We start from the raw sequence: 21,123 nt of genomic DNA, 5'->3' as shown, positions 1-21,123 counted from the left end.
CAGTTCACTGCAGCCTCAACCTACTGGGCTCAAGCCATCCTCCCACCTCAGCCTCCCAGATAGCTGGGACCGAAGGTGCAGGCCACAACCCCCTGCTGATTTTTGTATTTTTTTGTAGATACAGGGTTTTGCCATGTTCCCCAGGCTGGTCTTGAACTCCTGAGCTAAGGTGATCTGTCTGCCTTGGCCTACCGAAGTGCTGGGATTACAGGCGTGAGCCACCATGACCAGGGGCAAATTGACATCTTAAAGGAGGCATACACTTAACACCCAGTGACTGAAGAAGATGCTACTTAAAACAGATACTCCAGGCCGGGTGCGGTGGCTCATGCCTGTAATCCCAGCTACTTGGGAGACTGAGGCAGGAGAATTGCTTGAACCTGGGAGGCGGAGGTTGCAGTGAGCCGAGCTCATACCACTGCACTCCAGCCTGGGCAACAGAGTGAGACTCCGTCTCGGGGGGAAAAAAAAAAAAAAATGTAAAAAAGTAATAGAAACAGGCCGGGCGCGGTGGCTCAAGCCTGTAATCCCAGCACTTTGGGAGGCCGAGATGGGCGGATCACGAGGTCGGGAGATCGAGACCATCCTGGCTAACATGGTGAAACCCCGTCTCTACTAAAAAATACAAAAAACTAGCCGGGCGAGGTGGCGGGCACCTGTAGTCCCAGCTACTCAGGAGGCTGAGGCAGGAGAATGGCGTAAACCCGGGAGGCGGAGCTTGCAGTGAGCTGAGATCCGGCCACTGCACTCCAGCCTGGGAGACAGAGCGAGACTCCGTCTCAAAAAAAAAAAAAAAAAAAAAAAAAAGTAATAGAATCAATTACTATAACTCACCATATTAATAGTCATTAGACAGCATTAATTAGAAATACAAATTAAGGCCGGGCACAGTGGCTCAAGCCTGTAATCTCAGCACTTTGGGAGGCTGAGGAGGGCAGATCATCTGAGGTCAGGGGTTCGGGACCAGCCTGGCCAACATGGTGAAACCCCATCTCTACTAAAAATACAAAAATTAATAGGGCGTGGTGGGGCAAGCCTGTAATCCCAGCTACCTGGGAGGCTGAGGCAGGAGAATCGCTTGAACCCAGGAGGTAGAGGTGCAGGGAGCAGAGATCACGCCACTGCACTCCAGCCTGGGCAACAAGAGGGAGATACCATCTCAAAAAACAAAAAGAACACCAAACAAACAAAAAACTCAAAAACAAAAAAGCCCAATAAGTGACTAAAGTTCTTCAATATGTTACTTATTCAAAAAATCTTATCCCCTCCCCACTATTTCTACTGACAACCAGTGCAAAACACAAAATGAAGAATCCCTAGACTATCAGGCATCATCTATAATCTCTCCAGTTTAATGGTGCTTCTGGGAAGTCCATTCCCTAAAACCAAACTCTCTACCACCTTTTCCATCCATACCTTAAGTCTTTAGTTACAGAGGTGTCTTCCCACCTGGATGCCAGCAACCCACATACCCACACTATAGAATCTAACACTCTGAACATGTTTGTGTAATTAAACGTGGCCTCCAAATTACCAAGACTCTTGTTCTTCCACCCTCTTTGTGAGGCTTGGCACTTCTTTTTTTGGAGACAAAAAAAAGACGCCTAGGATGGAGGGCAGTGGCGTGATCACAGCTCACTGCAGCCTCTATTTCCCGGGCTCAGGTGATTCTCCTACTTCAGCCTCTCGAGTAGCTGGGACTATGGGCATGTACCACCACACCGGGCTAATTTTTAAATTTTTTGTAGAGACAAGGTTTTGCCATGTTCCCCAGGCTGGTCTCGAACTCCTGACCTCAAGTGATCTGCCCATCTTCGTCTCCCAAAGTGCTAGGATTACAGGCATGAGCCACTGTGCCCGACCAAGGCTTGGCACTTCTAAGCATAACCTCCTGCCTGGGTTTCATGACTAGAGAGGCAAAAAACACTCCAAAGAGTACCTGTGGTAGGAAAATAGGCAAGATTTTAAACTTTAAATGGAGAGATTAAGGTAGGAAGAGAAAGGCTGACCTTCACTGACTTGATCAGCACCTCTCAAGGCTAGGCTGACACAGGCAGTCAAACCATAAGTGAAGAGGCTTAAACAACTTTCTTCATGTCCATTAGATTCACTGCTCAAATCTAGACCAGCTACCTAAATGTAAAAGTTAAGAACATAGGACAAGAAACTCGGCTGGCCTTAGAATATCACAAATTTGAATAAACTAAATAAAAATATTAATTTTGCTTTGACTTTAACTGAAGATTACTTATAAGGCATTAATAAGTGGAATGCCACGAGGAGAAAAGAAAATGTGCCCCAGAAAAACACTAACTGCTGTTGTAAACAGACATTAGGAGATGAGAAGTTTAAAGAAAGGAAGAGCGTGTGCCTGCCTCTATATCTCAGCATATCCATACATAAATACACTGGAAACTGGGCTCCAAAGCCTGCCATAGTAAGCAAACCAAGAAACAAGTCACCTACCACTGTCAGAGGAATCTTCTTTCTTAGAGCGCATCTTTCTTTTTCTTCCACGTTTACTCTTCTTCGTTTCTCCTCCATTCTCCCCCTCTACACCATCTGGGCCAGCACAATTATCAGCATGTCTTGCCATGGTATTCTAACAAAAAGAACAAAATCCTCTTTCACACCACTAAAAAAGCTAAGATCAGATTGAAAGTTATTTACTTTAATAAAATCCATATTAAGCCTAAAAATTCTAGTATCTGCTAAGTGTGTCCTGAACACGCTGTCTCTGCTCAGGGGAAATGGATAAGGCTAGCTTCTTTGAGGGGAGGCTCAGCAGCCTACAGACAGAGACAGGGGAGGATTCAGACCAGCTCCTAGTTCTGTCAAGATCTAACACAGCCCTCAAGACTCCGCACAGGCTACAGCTAGCTAGGGGTGGGGTGGGGTGCAGGTTTCAATCCACCTAAGGAAATTTCTTTTTTTTTTTTTGAGACGGAGTCTCGCTTTTTCGCCCAGGCTGGAGTGCAGTGGCATGATCTCGGCTCACTCAAGCTCCGCCTCCCTGGTTCCCGCCATTCTCCTGGCTCAGCCTCCCGAGTAGCTGGGATTACAGGGGCCTGCTACTGCACCCGGCTAATTTTTTGTATTTTTAGTAGACAGGGTTTCACCGTGTTAGCCAGGATGGTCTCGATCTCCTGACCTCATGATCCACCCACCACGGCCTCCCAAAGTGCTGAGATTACAGGTGTAAGCCACCGTGCCCAACAGGAAATTTCTTTATACAATCAATCTATTCAAAGATACTGTGTTCCCCATCAGTGGAAGGGCTCACACATGGATAGAAGCATCAAGATGGGGTGACTAACACTTTCCAAACAATGGAGCATCTCTGTTTATAACCTCAGTGAAAAAAACTACCTTGCTCTGCAGAGGAAGACCAAAAATCCAATATTCAGCATCATAATAGGAAAAGTGAAGTTCTGACCCTTACCCGACGTGTAAATGTTTTCCCACACTTAGAACAGACAAACGCCGCAGGGACAAAGTTGGGGTCGTGATAGCGCTTGAAGTGCATGTCGAGAAGCTGCTTCTGGCGGAAGGTCTTATCGCAGTGGCTGCAGGCATAAGGCTTCTCCCCGGTGTGGGTGCGCTTGTGCATGATCATGTGCCTCTCCTGAAATGGCATAGGGGGAAAGGCCTCTGAGCCTGCTCATGGGGCTACTATCCCAGCTGCCACCTGCATGCAAGTGGCCAACAGGTCTTTCTCACCCAAGCTAGGTCTAGACTCAACACGGCTTGAGATGATAAAGCTATATATTTAGAGACAGGGTCTTGCTCTGTTGCAAAGGCTGGAGAGCAGTGGTGTGATCATGGTTTACTGCAGCTTCAAAATGGGACCATAGACATGAGCCACCATGCCCAACTAATTTTTTTTTTTTTTCTTTTGAGACAGAGTCTTGCTCTGTCGCCCAGGATGGAGTGCAGTGCCGCCATCTCGGCTCGCTGCAACCTCCACCTCCCAGGTTTAAGCAGTTCTCCTGCCTTAGCCTCTGGAGTAGCTGCGATTACAGGTGCCTGCCACCACGCCCAGGTGATTTTTGTAGTTTTTGGTAGAGATGGGGTTTCATTAGGTTGGCCAGGCTGGTCTTGAACTCCCAACCTCAAATGATCTGCCTGCCTTGGCTTCTCAAAGTGGTGGGATTACAGGTGTGAGTCACCTGGCCCCAGCTAAATTTTTTTTTTTTTTTTTTTTTGGAGACAGTCTCACTCTGTCGCCCAGGCTGGAGCGCAGTGGCGCAATCTCGGCTCAACGCAACCTCCGCTGCAGGTTCAAGCAATTCTCCTGCCTAAGCATCCGGAGTAGCTGGGATTACAGATGTCTATCACCACGCCTGGCTAATTTTTGTATTTTTAGTAGAGGCAGGGTTTCACCGTCTTGGCTAAGCTGGTCTCGAGCTCTTGACCTCAAATGATCCACCCACCTCGGCCTCCCAAAGTGCTGGGATTACAGGCACTTGAGCCACCGTGCCCGGCCCTAATTTTTCTTTCTGTAGAGACAGGGTCTCTCTCCGTTGCCTATCTCGGCCTCCCAAAGTGCTAGGATTACAGGTGTGAGCCACTGGGCCCCGCTTGATAAAGGTATTTTTAGTGTGGTGCAGAACTGCTTCCATAATTCTAGCACAGACAGAGCTGCTTATTCCTGCTGAGCTCCTTCTCTGGCTCTCCCCCAAGAGTCATGTCCCCGCATGAGATTCTTCCCCTCTCTCAAGTCCTGGACTTACTTTCCACAGTTTTCAGAGAGATGTCTGCTTAAGGAAGAGGTAAGCTGTGACTGAATAAAACATCAGCGGGACATGGGATAATACAATTGACAAGGAGCATGACCTTTGATTTTGGTGACATTCCTCATAATCCAGTTTGAAAATACTATCCTTAAAATATGTAAATGCCTTCTGATAACACCAGACACTGAGGAAGCACCAACAACTTTCAGTGAAGGTTCCTACCTGTCTACAAGCGTAATCACACTGGTCGCACTTAAAGCGCTTCTCATTCTTGTGTGACTTCTGATGCTGGATGAGGGCATAGCGCTCATGAAACACAGCATCACAGTAACGGCATTTCTTGCCTTGCTCAATATAGGAATGCTGCTTTCGCAAGTGGACACCTGAAAGCACAGTAAAAAGCCCAGTGTAATGTTAAAACACAAACAAGCACTTTAATAAGTTACTAATACATTTCTCCTGATTTTTTTTTTTTTTTTGAGACGGAGTCTTGTTCTGTCGCCCAGGCAGGAGTGCAGTGGCACAATCTCGGCTTACTGCAAGCTCCACCTCCCAGGTTCATGCCATCCTCCTGCCTCAGCCTCCCGAGTAGCTGGGGACTATAGGCGCCTGCCACCACGCCCGGCTGTTTTTTTTTTTTTTTTTTTTTTTTTTTTTTGTATTTTTAATAAAGACGAGGTTTCGTCATGTTAGCCAGGATGGTCTCAATCTCCTGACCTTGGATCTGGCCGCCTCGGCCTCCCAAAGTGCTGGAATTATAGGTGTGAACCACAGCACCTGGCCCATTTCTCCTGATTTTTAAGTTTACTCTGGGTGTTACACAAAAAATGAATGAAAAGGCAGAGAAACAGGTGCAGGGAGAACAATTAAGATTGTTCAAATAGGATAGGTGGGAGAAGATGGTGGCTGGGACAAGGGTGATGACAATGGGTGTGGATGGAAGGAGAACTGATGAGAGATGGAAGCAGTTGCATCAATAGGATTTAGTGACTGTAGAGTGAAGAAGAAAGTAGGCATCAGGCCTGGAAAACCAGGTAGGTGTTGGGGTCATTTACTGAGACAAGAATAGTGGAAGAGGGCTTAAGACCAAGTTGTATGTGTTATTTTTGGGGTCGGGGAGTCAGGGGGTATAAGGGATAGAGAAGTTTTAGACCTTCAGTTTTAGACATGCTGAATTTGAAATGCCAGAGACATCAATGCAGGGGTGGGATGGCAAGGGATACACAGTTATATAAGGTTAACTCAAGAGAAAGATCTGGAGTAGGAATATAAATGTACAAGTTGTTAGGATTTGAAAGCAGCTATGCTTATCACTGTACCACCAATGCCACAAAGAGTTGTTAGAATTTGAAACCATGGGAGCTGATAAGATCACTAAGGCAAAAAGTAGAATTAAAATAAAAAGTATGGGTCATGCTTTAAGAAGTCTAAGAGTTGGCAGGCACAGTGGCTCACGCCTGTAATCCCAGGACTTTGGGAGGCTGAGGCAGGTGGATTACCTGGGGTGAGGAGTTCAAGACCAGCCTGGCCAACATGGCAAAACTCTGTCTCTTCCTAAAAAAAAAAAAAATTAGCTGGCCGTGGTGGTGTATGCCTGTAAACCTGTAATCCCAGTCACTCGGGAGGCTGAGGCAAGAGAACGGCTTGAACCTGGGAGGCGGAGGTTGCAGTGAGCCAAGATTATGCCACTGCACTGCACTCTAGCCTGGGCGACAAAGACTCCATCTCAAAAGGAATCCTAGCACTTTGGAAGGCAAAGGCATGTGGATCATCTGAGGTCAGAAGTTTGAGACGTGGCCCGGTCAACATATAGTGAAACCCCCTCTCTACTACAAAATACAAAAATTAGCTGGGCATGGTGGTGTACACCTGGAGTCCCAGGTACTCAGGAAAATGAGAAAGGAGAATCATTTGAACCAGGGCAGCAGTGGCTACAGTGAGCCGAGATCGTGCCACTCTACTCCAGCCTGGGTGACAGAGAGAAACTCTGTCTCTCACACAAAGTACACACGCACACACACAAAGAAGTCTAAGAGTTGGGCCAGGCATGGTGGCTCACACCTCTAATCCCAGCACATTGGAAGGCTGAGGTGGGTGGATTGCTTGAGTCCGGTACAAGACCAGCCCGGGCAACATAGTGAAACCCTGTCTCTACCAAAAAAAAAAAAAATTAGCTGGTCATTGTGGCATGTGCCTGAGGTCCCAGCTACCAGGGAGGTTGAGGTGGGAGGATTGCTTGAGCCTGGGAAGTCGAGGCTGCAGTGAGTCAAGATTGCGCCACCGAAATCCAGCCTGGGCAACAGAGAAAGACACAGTCTCCAATAATTAAAAAAAACAAAACAACAACAACAAAAAACCTTAGAGTTAAGGCTAGCGAGAGAAAAAATGGTTAAAACAACAGAAAGTTGAAAGGAATAAGAGAAAGAAGAAAACCAACAGGATTTAGTGTCACAGACGCCAAGGGAAGAAAGTGTTTCAAAGGAAGAGGGTGCTGTCAACTATGAAGAACACTGCTAAGAGATCAACTCATCTTTTAGGAAGAAGAGTGGAAAGGAGTCTTCACTACATTCAGAGTGTGGGGTCATTCATGACCTTAAGCAAGAGTCATTATACCAGAGTGATGGGGAATAAGCTAGACAAGAGAGAATGAGAGAAGACTGTGAGGGATGCAACTCTTCATAAAGGCTGGCTGGGAAAGAGAGAAGAGCAGAAGAGTTAAACCTAGGGAGTGAACACACACACACACACACACACACACACACACACACAGAGAGAAGAGCAGAAGAGTTAAACCTAGGGAGTGAACACACACACACACACACACACACACACACACACACACACACACACACAGAGAGAAGAGCAGAAGAGTTAAACCTAGGGAGTGAACACACACACACACACACACACACACACACACACACACACACGCACACACACACACATTTTTTTTTTCTTTTCTTTTTGAGATAGTCTCACTCTCTTGCCCAGGCTGGAGTGCCGTGGCACGATCTCAGCTCAGCCTCCCAAGTAACTGGGACCACAGGTGCCTGCCACCATGCCTGGCTAATTTTTTGTATTTTTAGTAGAGATGGGGTTTCACCATGTTAGCCAGGATGGTCTTCATCTCCTGACCTTGTGATCCACCCACCTCAGCCTCCCAAAGTGCTGGGATTAGAGGCGTGAGCCACTGCGCCCAGCCATATTTTTGTTTAAGAGATTGGGTCTTGCTGTATCACACAGGTTGGTCTAGAACTCCTGGCCCATCCTCCTGAATAGCTGAAACTACAGGTGTGAGCCACTGTGCCTGGCTAAGATTCTTTTTTTTAGACATGGGGTCTGTCACCCAAGCTGGAGTGCAGTGGCACGATCTCAGCTCATTGCAACCTCTACACCTCCTAAGCTCAAGTGATCCTCCCACCTCAGCCTCCTGAGTAGCTGGAACCACAGGTGCACCTCACCACAACCGGCTGTTTTGTATTTTTGGTAGAGATGGGAGTTTTGCCATGTTGTTCAGGCTGGTCTGGAACTCCTAAGCTCAAACGATCCGCCCACCTCAGCCTCCCAAAGTGCTGGGATTATAGGCGTGAGCCACCGCGCCTGGCCCTTTGTCTTTATTTTTTAAGTAGGAAGAGAAGTCATTTACTGAGACCAAGAAGGGAGAGAAAAAAGACGGAAAATTAGAGGTTATAAGAAAGTAGGAGTAGGGGGTCTGGTGTGGTAGCTCATGCCTGTAATCCCAACATTTTGGGAGGCCAATGAGGGCAGATCATCTGAGGTCAGGAGTTCGAGAGCAGCCTGGCCAACATGGTGAAACCCTATCTCTACTAAAAATACAAAAATCAGCTGTGGTGGCGGGCACTTGTAGTCCCAGCTACTCAGGAGGCTGAGGCAGGAGAACAGCTTGAACCCAGGAGGTGGAGGTTGCAGTGAACAGAGATCGGACCACTGCGCTCCAGCATGGGTGACAAGTGCAAAACTTTGTCACAAAAAAAATAAGTGAGGGCTGGGCGCGGTGGCTCATGTCTGTAATCTCAGCACTTTGGGAGGCCGAGGCAGGCAGATCACCTGAGGTCAGGAGTTCAAGACCAGCCTGACCAACATAGTGAAACCCCATCTCTACTAAAAAATACAAAAAAAAAACTTAGCTGGGCATGGTGGTATGTGCCTATAATCCCAGCTACTCAGGAGGCTGAGGCAGGAGAATCACTTGAACCTGGGAGGCAGAGGTTTGCAGTGAGCTGAGTTCGCACCATTGCACTCCAGCCTGGGTGACAAGAAGGTAATTCCATCTCAACAACAACAACAACAACAAAAAGTAAGAGTAGGGTGCCCAACTCTATATAACAAGCACCAAATATTGTGGAATGAATTCACTGACTGATAAAGAAGAACTGGAGCACACGTGACAAGAACAAACAGCTGGAATAGCTAGAAGCAGTGAGGGCCTAGCTACATTTGGGATCATTAATTTATGTATTTACAGTGCTACAAGTTGTATCAATTGAGGTGACATCCCACCAAACTTAAAGAGAGCTAATTATTGGGAGTAGAATGAGGTAAGGGAGAGGAGAGCTCTCACTTTTCACTCGCTACCTATTTATGAGAGTAAAATCTAACCTGTTTTCAAAGAGGAAATACAAACTTTTTTAGAATTGGCTTTTTTCTTTTTTTTGAGACAGAGTCTCATGCTCTGTCACTCAGGCTGGAGTGCAGTGGCAAGATCTCAGCTCACTGCAACCTCCGCTTCCCAGATTCAAGCAATTCTCCTGCCTCAGCCTCCCAAATAGCTGGGACTATAGGTGTGCACCACCACATCTGGCTAATTTTTTTTGGAGACAGTCTTACTCTATTGCCTAGGCCGGGGTGCAGTGGCACGATCTTACTCACTGCAACCTCCACCTCCCGGGTTCACGCGATTCTTCTGCCTTGGTCTCCTGAGTGGCTGGGATTACAGGCACTTGCCACCATGCCCAACTAATTTTGGTATTTCTTTAGTAAAAGACAAGAGTTTCACCATGTTAGCCAGGCTGGTCTCAAACTACTCTCGTGATCTGCCCACCTCAGCCTCCCAAAGTAATGGGATTACAGGAGTGAGTCACCACACCTGGCCTGAAAGATTTAATTTCTAACACAAAACTCTTAACAGTCGACCAGAATGAATGTATGACTCATGGGTCTTACGTGGAGCCCAAAGTCGTTTACTGCAAGCTCATGGTTTGATCTTCAAAATATATGTGACGTTGGCCAGGTGTGATGGCTCATGCCTATAATGCCAGCACTTTGGGAGACTGAGGTGGGTGGATCACTTGAGGTCAGGAGTTCATGACCAGCCTGGCCAACATGGTGAAACCCTATCTCCACTAAAAATACAAAATTAGCTGGGCATGGTGGTGCGAACCTACAATCCCAGTTACTTGGGAGGCTGAGGCAGGAGAATCGCTTGAACCCGGGAGGTGGAGGTTGCAGTGAGCCAAGATTGTGCCACTGCACTCCTGCCTAGGCGACAGAACGAGACTCATCTCAAACAAAGAAAATAAATAAAATAAAATATAAAATAACATTTGCATTTTGCTTAATATATTAATATTTTTAAAAAGTTTGTTTTTTTGAGATGGAGTCTTGCTTTGTTGCCCAGGCTGGAGTGCAGGGGTGTGATTTCAGCTCACTGCAACCTCTGCCTCCCGGGTTCAAGCGATTCTCCTGCCTGAGCCTCCCAACTAGCTGGGACTACAGGCACGTGCGACCAGCCACCACGCCTGACTAATTTTTTGTATTTTTAGTTAAGACGGGTTTTTACCGTGTTAGCCAGGATGGTCTCAATCTCCTGACCTCATGATCCGCCCGCCTTGGCTTCCCAAAGTGCTGGGATTACAGGAGTAAGCCACCGCGCCTGGCTATATAAAAAAGTTTTAATAGAACTATTACATAGCAATACAAAAATACAAATAATTTTTTTTTTTTTTTGGAGACAGAGTCTCTGTTGCCCACGCTGGTGTGCAATGGCACAATCTTGGCTCACCGCAACCTCCGCCTCCCAGGTTCAAGAGATTCTCCCACCTCAGCCTCCTGAGTAGCTGGGATTACAGGCACCCGCCATCATGCCACGCTAATTTTTGTATTTTTGTAGAGACGAGGTTTCACCATGTTGGCCAGGCTGGTCTTGAACTCCTCATCTCAGGTGATCTGCCCACCTCGGACTCCCAAAGTGCTGGGATTACAGGCATGAGCCACCGTGCCCAGCCCCAATAAAAATAAATTTTAAAAAGTATTAAGATGGCAGAGCGCAGTGGCTCATGCCTATAATCCCAGCACTTTGGGAGGCTGAGACAGGCAGATCATGAGGTCAGGAATTTGAGACCAGCCTGGCCAATATGGTAAAACCTCATCTCTACCAAAAATACAAAAATTAGTCGGGCATGGAAGTACATGCCTGTAGTCCTAGCTACTCAGGAGACTGAGGCAGAAGAATCGCTTGAACCAGGGAGGTGGAGGTTTCAGTGAGCCGAGATCGTGCCAGTGCACTCCAGACTGTGCGACAGAGTGAGATTCCGTATCAAAAAAAAAAAAAAAAAAAAAAAGTGTTAAGACACCAGCTAAATTGCATAAAGTTTCTTCAAAACTCTTCTGAGTAAAACCACTGCTGCAGAAAGACAGGCCATGTTTATGCTGGGGATGGACAAGCTGCTGCTATGGCCTGGGTACTAATATACACCCCAGTGTGAGAAGGAGCTGGGGCAGACTCAAGAGAACTTAGCTTGGTTTTGCCACCCAGAAGCTGTGTTGCAAAGCTTTGGTAAAGACAGCTCTCTGAGTCTTAGGCTTATCACCTATCAAATCAGAGTAAGATGAGCCTTCATTACTTCATATGGTTGTTGTGAAATTCAATGAGCAAAAAAGTAAAACAATGGGCAATACTTATTTCTGCTTTGAATAAAAAAAACACAGCAGGCAATCCAAGTGACTATCTTTCTGTATGAGTTACACTAAATGTGTTTTTTTTTTTTTTTTTTGAGACAGTGTCTCGCCCTGTTGCCCAGGCTAGAGTGCAGTGGTGCGATCTCGGCTTACTGCAAGCTCCGTCCCCCAAGTTCACACCATTCTCCTGCCTCAGAGTCCCGAGTAGCTGGGATTACAGATGCCCACCACCATGCCCGCTAATTTTTTTTATTTTTAGTAGAGACGGGGTTTCACCTTGTTAGCCAGGATGGTCTCCATCTCCTGACCTTGTGATCCACCTGCCTTGGCCTCCCAAAGTGCTGGGATTACAGGCGTGAGCCACCGTGCCGGCCTAAATATTATTAATAAACTCCGTATCTATGTAAACTCTAGTTTATGCACAGAAAAACAGTTGCTACTAAACCAATAAAATAGTCCCATTACTTAGAGAAAGTACAGATGTTCTCAAAAAAATACAATAGAATGACCTGAGTTTGAATTACACTATGTTACTTTCCTATTTGGGGAAGGAGGGCTACTAATTAAAGGTGTACTCTGTTTCCTCCCATCACAGCTCCCATTAATTTATAGATGAGTTTTATTCAGGACAGAATCTTGTGGCCTGACTACAGTAAGAAAAAGAAGAAACAGGAAAAAAAAAAAAAAAAAAAAAGTAGCTAAGCAATGGCTTTTACTAAGTGACAGGCCATTCCTATACATAAAATGTATGAGAGTCAGAAGGTGAAGTTATTTATGATCCCCATATTTCAAAATATAAATCCTTCAAAATATGTTTTTCACTTGTCACTGATCTACTTACCCAAATCACTTTTTCGGGCTATGACTGTGTCACAGTGGGGACAGTGAAATTTGGCCACATTTTCTGTGTGCTTCTGTAAAATGTGCATCTTCATGGTACCACTTTGGGTAAACCGAGCATGACAAATATAACATTCATAAGGCTTTTCTCCTTTAAAGAAAATACAGAATTGAACACATTAAATGAAATGAATAAATACTGTAATTTAATTGGAGGGTAACTCAGGTGGCAGATATGCTACATCACAGAGAATCTACAGGTCTCAGGAAGGCTGAGGCTCAGTCCCAGTGCCCAGATCATGTCTATCTTCAGACATGGCCAAGTCCTAAACTGCTACTGGCCACCTCTGCTCTGTCCAGCTCTGCTCTGGAATCCTCCACATTACAGCAATGCTTACCTTTGGGGAAGACTGAATGGAGAACCCACAAGTTTTTCTTTTTAAGAAAAGGCAGTATCCAGGAAAACTGAATAAGGTGGGTTAGGAAATCCACCCAGACTTTCAAAATTAAAATCTGTCCATTTTAACTTAATTTCTCCCTTAAAAAGTATTATTTTCTTGTTATAGGCAGATTCAAGTTGAACAAAACAAAAGGTACTATTTTCTAATGTATTTTCCGAACAATGAATTCAGAGGATATGCCAGAGAAGCATTAATCAATTCCATACTATTTTCATGCCAGTCTTCCATTTGCATAAACAATGGGGGCACACAGTGGTCCACAGGGTCCCATGGGATTCACTGAAAAGCAGCTCATTAATACAGTAAGGAGTGGAGAAGTCCTACCTGAATGGGTTCTCATGTGCCTTTTCAGCTTGTATGTGTCCCTGCTGGCATAACTGCACAAACTGCACTGAAATGGACGCTCTCCAGTATGAGAGCGAATATGACGTTTTAATTTGCTGACCTGAAATATGAAAACAAAACTTTAACTTCTGTTAACACAGACTGTAACATGAGCACTGTAGGTTAGGCACAAAAGCTTAGCTTTGGAGCACTGAAATTCAGAACACAGAAGAAGTCTAAAAGATAACCTTCTCTCTTCATTATTTGTAAACTTTGCTTCTCGAATCCTTATCATTATCTAAGAGAAGTGGGTAAATGAATACAGGTGTAGATGAGTCAAGATTGGTCATTACTTGGGAAGCCAAGGTGGGCGGATCATCTGAGGTCAGGAGTTCAAGACCAGCCTGGCCAACATGCTGAGACCCCCTATCTACTAAAAATACAAAAATTAGCCAGGCATGGTGGCACACACCTACTCGGAAGACTGAGGCTGAAGAATCTCTTGAACCCAGAAGGTGGAGGTCGCAGTGACCCAAGATCATGCCATTGCACTCCAACCTGGGCAACAAGAGCGAAACTGTCTCAAAAAAAAGATTTCATGTGACTAGTAACTGTTTAAGCTGGGTGGTAGGCACATGAGGATGTATTACAATCTTTACTTCTACATGTTTGAAAATTTCCGTAATAGTTTAAAACTAATCCATGCCTATTTACAGATCAATTTGTTCCAAATCCTGAGTTACTGAATACATGTTTTAATTCCACTCATCCTCTTTTCCTATCATTAGGGTTTCCTAGACAGGCCAGGCTCGAAGGGCCTCTCATCTATCATCCTCCCATTATCCATCCTTTAGTCCCCTGCAGGATACCTTATACTAAAACAGTGACTTTCTTTTTTTTTTTTTTTTTTTTTTTTTTTGAGGCGGAGTCTCGCTCTGTCGCCCAGGCTGGAGTGCAGTGGCGCGATCTCGGCTCACTGCAAGCTCTGCCTCCCGGGTTCCCGCCATTCTCCTGCCTCAGCCTCCCGAGTAGCTGGGACTACAGGCGCCGCCACCACGCCCAGCTAATTTTTTTGTATTTTTAGTGGAGACGGGGTTTCATTGTGTTAGCCAGGATGGTCTCGATCTCCTGACCTCGTGATCCGCCCGTCTCGGCCTCCCAAAGTGCTGGGATTACAGGCTTGAGCCACCGCGCCCGGCCTAAAACAGTGACTTTCAAACTTGATTCTACGAAGTGCTTTGAGGGCAGGGTGCGGTGGCTCACACCTGTAATCCCAGCACTTTGGCAGGCCAAGGCGTGTGCAGATCACTTGAGGTCAGGAGTTCGAGACCAGCCTGGGCAACATGGCAAAACCCTGTCTCTACAAAAAATACAAAAATTAGATGGGTGTGGTGGTACATGCCCGATGGGTGTGGTGGTACATGCCCGTAGTCCCAGTTACATGAGGAGCAGCTAAAGTGGGAGGATCACCTGATCCCAGTAGTTTAAGGCTACAGTGAGCCATGATCACACCACTGCACTCCAGCCTGGGCGACAGAGTGAGAGACCCTGTCCCCCACGTACCCCCCTGCCCCAAAAAGCGCTTTGAACATTCACTAATGTTTCAATGTTTGCTTTGAAAAATTTAAAAAGTTTCCCAATTTTAAGGAAAAAACAAACAAACAAAAACAAGCACTGCACTCTTAAGTATTGTTGGTTTCTCTTTTGAGATGAAATCTCGCTCTGTTGCCCAGGCTGGAGTGCAGTGTCATGATTGTGGGTCACTGCAACCTCCACCTCCCAGAGTCAAGCAATTCTCCTGGCTTGGCCTCCCAAGTAGCTGAGACTACAGGCGCACACCACCACGCCTGGCTAACTTTTGTATCTTTAGTAGAGATGGGGTTTCACCATGTTGGTCAGGCTGGTCTCGAACTCTTGATCTCAGGTGACCAACCCGCCTTGGTTTCCCAAAGTGCTGGGATTATAGGGGTGAGCTACCATGCCCGGCCCCAGTTATAAGTGTTATACACCAAGTTTTCAACACATAAGTCGATAACTATCCTAATAGCATTACTAACTCTCTTCCTTCAAGATTTCCCTATTTAACCTGTTAACTCGTATGTACCAGAACCCACTCTGTTCCAATGAGCTATCTATTCCTGCTGCAATATCACACTGGTTTCATTTACTATAGTTTTACAAAATCCAATTACATAAGCCCCTCATTCTATTTTCAAATTTATCTTAGCCATTCACATTTATTCTTCCAGCTGAAAGTTAGAATTAACTTGTAATGTTTCTTCATTTATTCATGTCCTTTGGAAAAGCTTGAGGTTTTCTTCACGTAGATTTCATAGATATTGTTGTTGTTGTTTTTGAGACAGAGTCTCGCTCTGTCGCCCAGGCTGGAGGTCAGTGGCATGACCTCGGCTCACTGCAAGCTCCGCCTCCTGGGTTCACCCCATTCTCCTGCCTCAGCCTCCTGAGTAGCTGGGACTACAGGTGACCGCCACCACGCCCAGCTAATTTTTTGTATTTTCTTTGTGTTAGCCAGGATGGTCTCGATCTCCTGACCTAGTGATCTGCCCGCCTCGGCCTCCCAAAGTGCTGGGATTACAGGCGTGAGCCATCATGCCCAGCCAGATATTGTTTTTTGTTGTTCAGTTTATCCCTAAGTTATTTTATTGCTATTAGAATCCATTTTACACCTTCCTATCACTATAGAAGTTACTGATTTCTGTATGCTTATATCTGGTCAGTGAACTGAACTCTTCCCGCTCTAAGTTTTTGTTTTGATACTCTTAGATTTTCTCTATAAGCAAATCTCTCTGCAAGAAATAACAGTTTTATCTTTCCATTAATAATTCATTTCTTACTTTATTCTATTAGCTAGGATTTCCAGTACAACGCTGAAACAGTAACATTAAGAATGAATATCTTGTCACATTCCAGAATTTAGTGGAAATACTTTCAATGTTTCAGAATTAATTAGGATAAGTTTATTATACATTTCTGGTATATATATGCTTTTTTTTTTTTTTTTGAGGTAGTCTCACTCGTCACCCAGGCTGGAGTTCAGTGGAGTGATCCTGCCTCAATGCAACTTACACCTCCCAGGTTCAAATGATTCTCCTGCCTCAGCCTCCCGAGTAGCTGAGACTACAGGCGCGTGCCACCGTGCCCAGCTAATTTCTGTATTTTTAGTAGAGATGGGGTTTCACCATGTTGGCCAGGCTGGTCAACTCCTGACCTCAGGTGATCTGCCCACCTCAACCTCCCAAAGTACTGGGATTAAAGGCATTGAGCCACCGCGCCCAGCCTAAACACATTAAAGAAATTTTCTCCTATACTTAACTTGCTAGGACATTAAACAGTAATTAACAATTACTGAATTTTAGCGCTCCCTCCCATCTACAGAAATAATATAGTTTTTCTTCAATCCTTCAATGTAATATATATCAGTAATTTCCCAATGATAAACTATCATTGTGTTTCAGATATATTCAGTATCACTTATTTTTTAGAACGTATTACTAAATTAGGTTGGCTCACTGGCTAATAATTTCATTTAAAATTTTTGTTTCTTTCTGAGGATAAGTTTTCTTTTTGGTAGTTTTCTGACCCAGTTTTGGTAACAGTGTAGCTTCAAATAATAAAACTGATAAACCTAGCTTTTTTTTTTTTTTGAGATGGAGTCTTGCTCTGTTGCCCAGGCGGGAGTACAGTGACGTGATTTTGGCTCACTGCAAGCTCCACCTCCCGGGTTCACGCCATTCTCCTGCCTCAGCCTCCCAAGTAGCTGGGACTACAGGCACCTGCCACCATGCCCGGCGAATTTTTTGTATTTTTAGTCGAGACGGGGTTTCACCGTGTTAGCCAGGATGGTCTCGATCTCCTGACCTTGTGATCTGCCCACCTCAGCCTCCCAAAGTGCTGGGATTACAGGCGTGAGCCACCTCACCCCGCCTAAACCTACCATTTTAAAATGCTCTGGGTACAGTTTTTTTTCTAAGTTTGACAGAATTTGCCTGTTACTAACATGTGAAACTGGTACTCTTTTTAAGACAGTTCCGCTCTTGTTGCCCAGGCTGGAGTGCAATGGCGCGATCTCGGCGCACTGCAACCTCCTCCTTCCAGGTTCAAGCGATTCTCCTGCCTCAGCCTCCTGAGTAGCTGGGATTACAGGCATGTGCCACCACACCCAGCTAATATTTATTTATTTAGAGATGGAGTCTCGCTCTGTCGCCCAGGCTGGAGTGCAGAGGCGGGATCTCGGCTCACTGCAAGCTTCGCCTCCCAGATTCACGCCATTCTCCTGCCTCAGTCTCCCGAGTAGCTGGGACTACAGGCACCCGTCACCACGCCCGGCTAATTTTTTGTGTTTTTAGTAGAGATGGGGTTTTACCATTTTAGCCAGGAGGGTCTCGATCTCCTGACGTCATGATCTGCCCGCCTCGGCCTCCCAAAGTGCTGGGATTACAGGCGTGAACCACCGTGCCCAGCCTAAATTTTTTATTTTTTAGTAGAGATGGGGTTTCTCCATGTTAGTTAGGCTGGTCTCAAACTCCCGACCACAGGTGATCCGCCCGCCTTGGCCTCCCAAAGTGCTGGGATTATAGGTGTGAGCCACCACACACGGCCAGATACTGGTACTCTTTTTAACAGGTAAATCTTTCACACTCATAAGTTTTTTTCGGGGAGGGGTGTTGTGTGGGAGTATTCATAATTTACTAACATTTTTCTTATTGTTTTTTTTTGAGACGGAGTCTCACTCTGTCGCCCAGGCTGGAGTGTGGTGGTCGGATCTCGGCTCACTGCAAGCTCCGCCTCCCGGGTTTACGCCATTCTCCTGCCTCAGCCTCCCGAGTAGCTGGGACTACAGGCGCCTGCCACCTCGCCCCGGCTAGTTTTTTTGTATTTTTTTTTTTAGTAGAGACGGGGTTTCACCGTGTTAGCCAGGATGGTCTCGATCTCCTGACCTCGTGATCCACCCGTCTCGGCCTCCCAAAGTGCTGGGATTACAGGCTTGAGCCACCGCGCCCGGTCTCCTTTTTTTTTGAGACGGAGTCTTGCTCTGTTGCCCAGGCTGGAGTGCAGTGGTGCAATCTCGGCTCACTGCAAGCTCCGCCTGCCAGGTTCACGCCATTCTCCTGCTTCAGCCTCCCGAGTAGCTGGGACTACAGGCGCCCGCCACCACACCTGGCTAATTTTTTTTGTATTTTTAGTAGAGACGGGGTTTCACTGTGTTAGCCAGGATGGTCTCATCTCCTGACCTTGTGATCCACCCGCCTCAGCCTCCCAAAGTGCTGGGATTACAGGCTTGAGTCACTGCACGCAGCCAATAATTTACTAACATTTTTCTACCTCATCTTAAGTCAGTTTGGGTAGTTACAGCTTCGTACAGAAATACATCATGGCCTGCCTAAGACAGATACCAACAAAAAGCTGAACACTCACTTCTACACTGGCGTAATCGCACATGGAACACTTGAATGGCTTCTCGTGGGTGTGTTTGTAACGACGATGCCGAACCAATTCTCCACTGGTCACAAAGGCCATGTCGCAGTCGGGGCACTTGTGAGGACGAGTACCTAGAGAAAGGATGGAATAACAGGAAGAGCAAGATCAAGGGCACAGTTAATGACAGATATCAATGTGTGGCATAGAACTGCTGTGAGACTGAACCCTAGTCATCCCATCAATTGCAGTAGCTTGTAAGTAGATCCAAAAGTGAGCTCCAAAAACTATGGGAGGGCCTGGATGGATTTATAATACTAACGCCGGGATATTGTAACACATGCCAAACATTTAGTTTCTCTTAATTACCCATCTGAATCTGCTGCCTTTTAACATCATAAAAACCTTCTTATTCCTATTTTGTGAATATCCTGGTCATTATGGATTAAAAGTTAATAGAGACTGGTCTTGGTGGCTCAGGCTTCTAATCCCAGAACTCTGGGAGGCTAAGAGTTTGAGACCAGCTTGGGCAACATGGCAAGATCCCGTCTCTCAAATCTCACTGTATTATGACTATAAATATAGGGCCATTGGGCTGTCCATATTCTGAAACTTTCTTTTAAAAACACAAGCATGGCCGGTCGTGGTGGCTCACGCCTGTAATCCCAGCACTTTGGGAGGCCGAGGCAGGCGGATCACGCAGTCAGGAGACTGAGACCATCCTGGCTAACCCGGTGAAACCCCGTCTCTACTAAAAATACAAAAAATTAACCGGGTGTGGTGGCAGGCGCCTGTAGTCCCAGCTACTGGGGAAGCTGAGGCAGGAGAATGGCGTAAACCCAGGAGGCGGAGCTTGCAGTGAGCCGAGATCGCGCCACTGCACTCCAGCCTGGGCGACAGAGCGAACTCTGTCTCAAAACAAAAACAAAAACAAAAACAAAAAACCACAAGCATATAGCTTGTTTTCTATATTTGTCTCTCTTGATAAGGAATTTCACAGGCTTATCACAGGCTTTACATAGTATTGCCTTTTATGTGATTTAAACAAATGATTTTCAAGCACCCTTGTCTAATATGCTGTGATCATTCTGAATGTCAATTCATCCAATATAAAACATTTATGAATAATATACTCTCTACATTTCTTGTCTTTCACTGAAGGAATCCTAGAGACAAAACTGATAGCACAATGCAATGCCAGTTTCACAGACTAGTGACCATCTGTAATTGTGGGCAGCAGCTAAGGGGTGACAGCAAGGTAATACCTAACACTAAAACCAAAAGAAGGCTGCCTTTGAGAATACAATTAGGAAGAGCCACAATGTAATGAATAGAACCAGCCATCTGCAGAAATGATTCTCTTAGAGAATGAAGAGAATGGTGGAGAGGAAGAGTGACTGGAGTATAATAAAAAGTAAGCAATTCCAAGGAATGTTCATTTGTTCATTCAATTTGATTCTCTAGAACCACCATGGATCTAACGGTAAAGCACAGACTTCTTCCTGTGAAAAGTGTAGAGTATGGTGTATGGATGAGAAGTAAAACAATTAACAAGAGAAGAAAAGTGGCATCCAATTTTCTTTCTTTCTTTTTTTTTTTTTTTGAGACGGAGTCATGCTCTGTCGCCCAGGCTCACTGTCGTCTCAGCTCACTGCAAGCTCCGCCTCCCGGGTTCACGCCATTCTTCTGCCTCAGCCTCCCAAGTAGCTGGGACTACAGGCGCCCGCCACTTCGCCCGGCTAGTTTTTTGTATTTTTTAGTAGAGACGGGGTTTCACCATGTTAGCCAGGATGGTCTCGATCTCCTGACCTCGTGATCCGCCCGTCTCGGCCTCCCAAAGTGCTGGGATTACAGGCTTGAGCCACCGCGCCCGGCCGGCATCCAATTTTCTTTTCCTTGTTTTTGAGCCAGGGTCTTCCTCTGTTGTCCAGCAGGAGTGCAGTGATAGGATCAAGGCTCACTGCAGCCTTGACTTCCCAGGCTCAAGTGATCCTCCTACTTCAGCCTCTCCAGTAGCTGAGACTACAGGCTTGCACCACCATGCCTGGCTAATTTTTTCTATTTTGTAGAGATGGAGTCTTGCCACGTTGCCCAGGCTTGTCTCAAACTCCTGGGCTCAAGCAATCCTCCAGCCTCGGTCTCACAAATTGCTGAGATTACAGGTGTGAGCCACCATGCCTGGTCTTCTTTTAGAAAAAAGTAAGCTAAAAAATAAATGCTGGTGTTTACCTAGTACTATCCAGGGGAGAAAGAGGCCTGCCCCTGGCAGACATAAGCATGGCAATTAGCAAAGAAGTGGACACTGCTGTAGAGCAGGGATTTCCATTAGGCTGCGCCACATGACCACCTACATTCCTTCACTCAAGGCCCATCCTCTTTTTTTCTTTTTGTGAGATGGAGTCTCCTGC

General features: G+C 45.9%; 1 protein-coding gene across 2 annotated transcripts in view; it reads right to left on the bottom strand.

Moving 5' to 3' along the window:
- Positions 1-21,123, bottom strand: part of CTCF (CCCTC-binding factor) — a 79,965-nt gene that overhangs the window by 6,933 nt on the left and 51,909 nt on the right. For both annotated transcript variants that reach the window (XM_005592273.4, XM_005592274.4), the window contains exons 5-10: positions 18,716-18,849; positions 13,280-13,400; positions 12,496-12,645; positions 4,959-5,119; positions 3,443-3,625; positions 2,467-2,602 (exon numbers count right to left, since the gene is read on the bottom strand). In XM_005592273.4, the coding sequence (XP_005592330.2) occupies positions 2,467-2,602; positions 3,443-3,625; positions 4,959-5,119; positions 12,496-12,645; positions 13,280-13,400; positions 18,716-18,849 (885 nt within the window). The remainder of the gene's footprint in view (positions 1-2,466; positions 2,603-3,442; positions 3,626-4,958; positions 5,120-12,495; positions 12,646-13,279; positions 13,401-18,715; positions 18,850-21,123) is intronic.

Source organism: Macaca fascicularis, chromosome 20 (assembly GCF_037993035.2).
Source record: "Macaca fascicularis isolate 582-1 chromosome 20, T2T-MFA8v1.1".
Taxonomy (NCBI): domain Eukaryota; kingdom Metazoa; phylum Chordata; class Mammalia; order Primates; family Cercopithecidae; genus Macaca; species Macaca fascicularis.
Note: the sequence above shows the minus strand (reverse complement) of the source record. Positions and strands in the feature narration are given on the sequence as shown.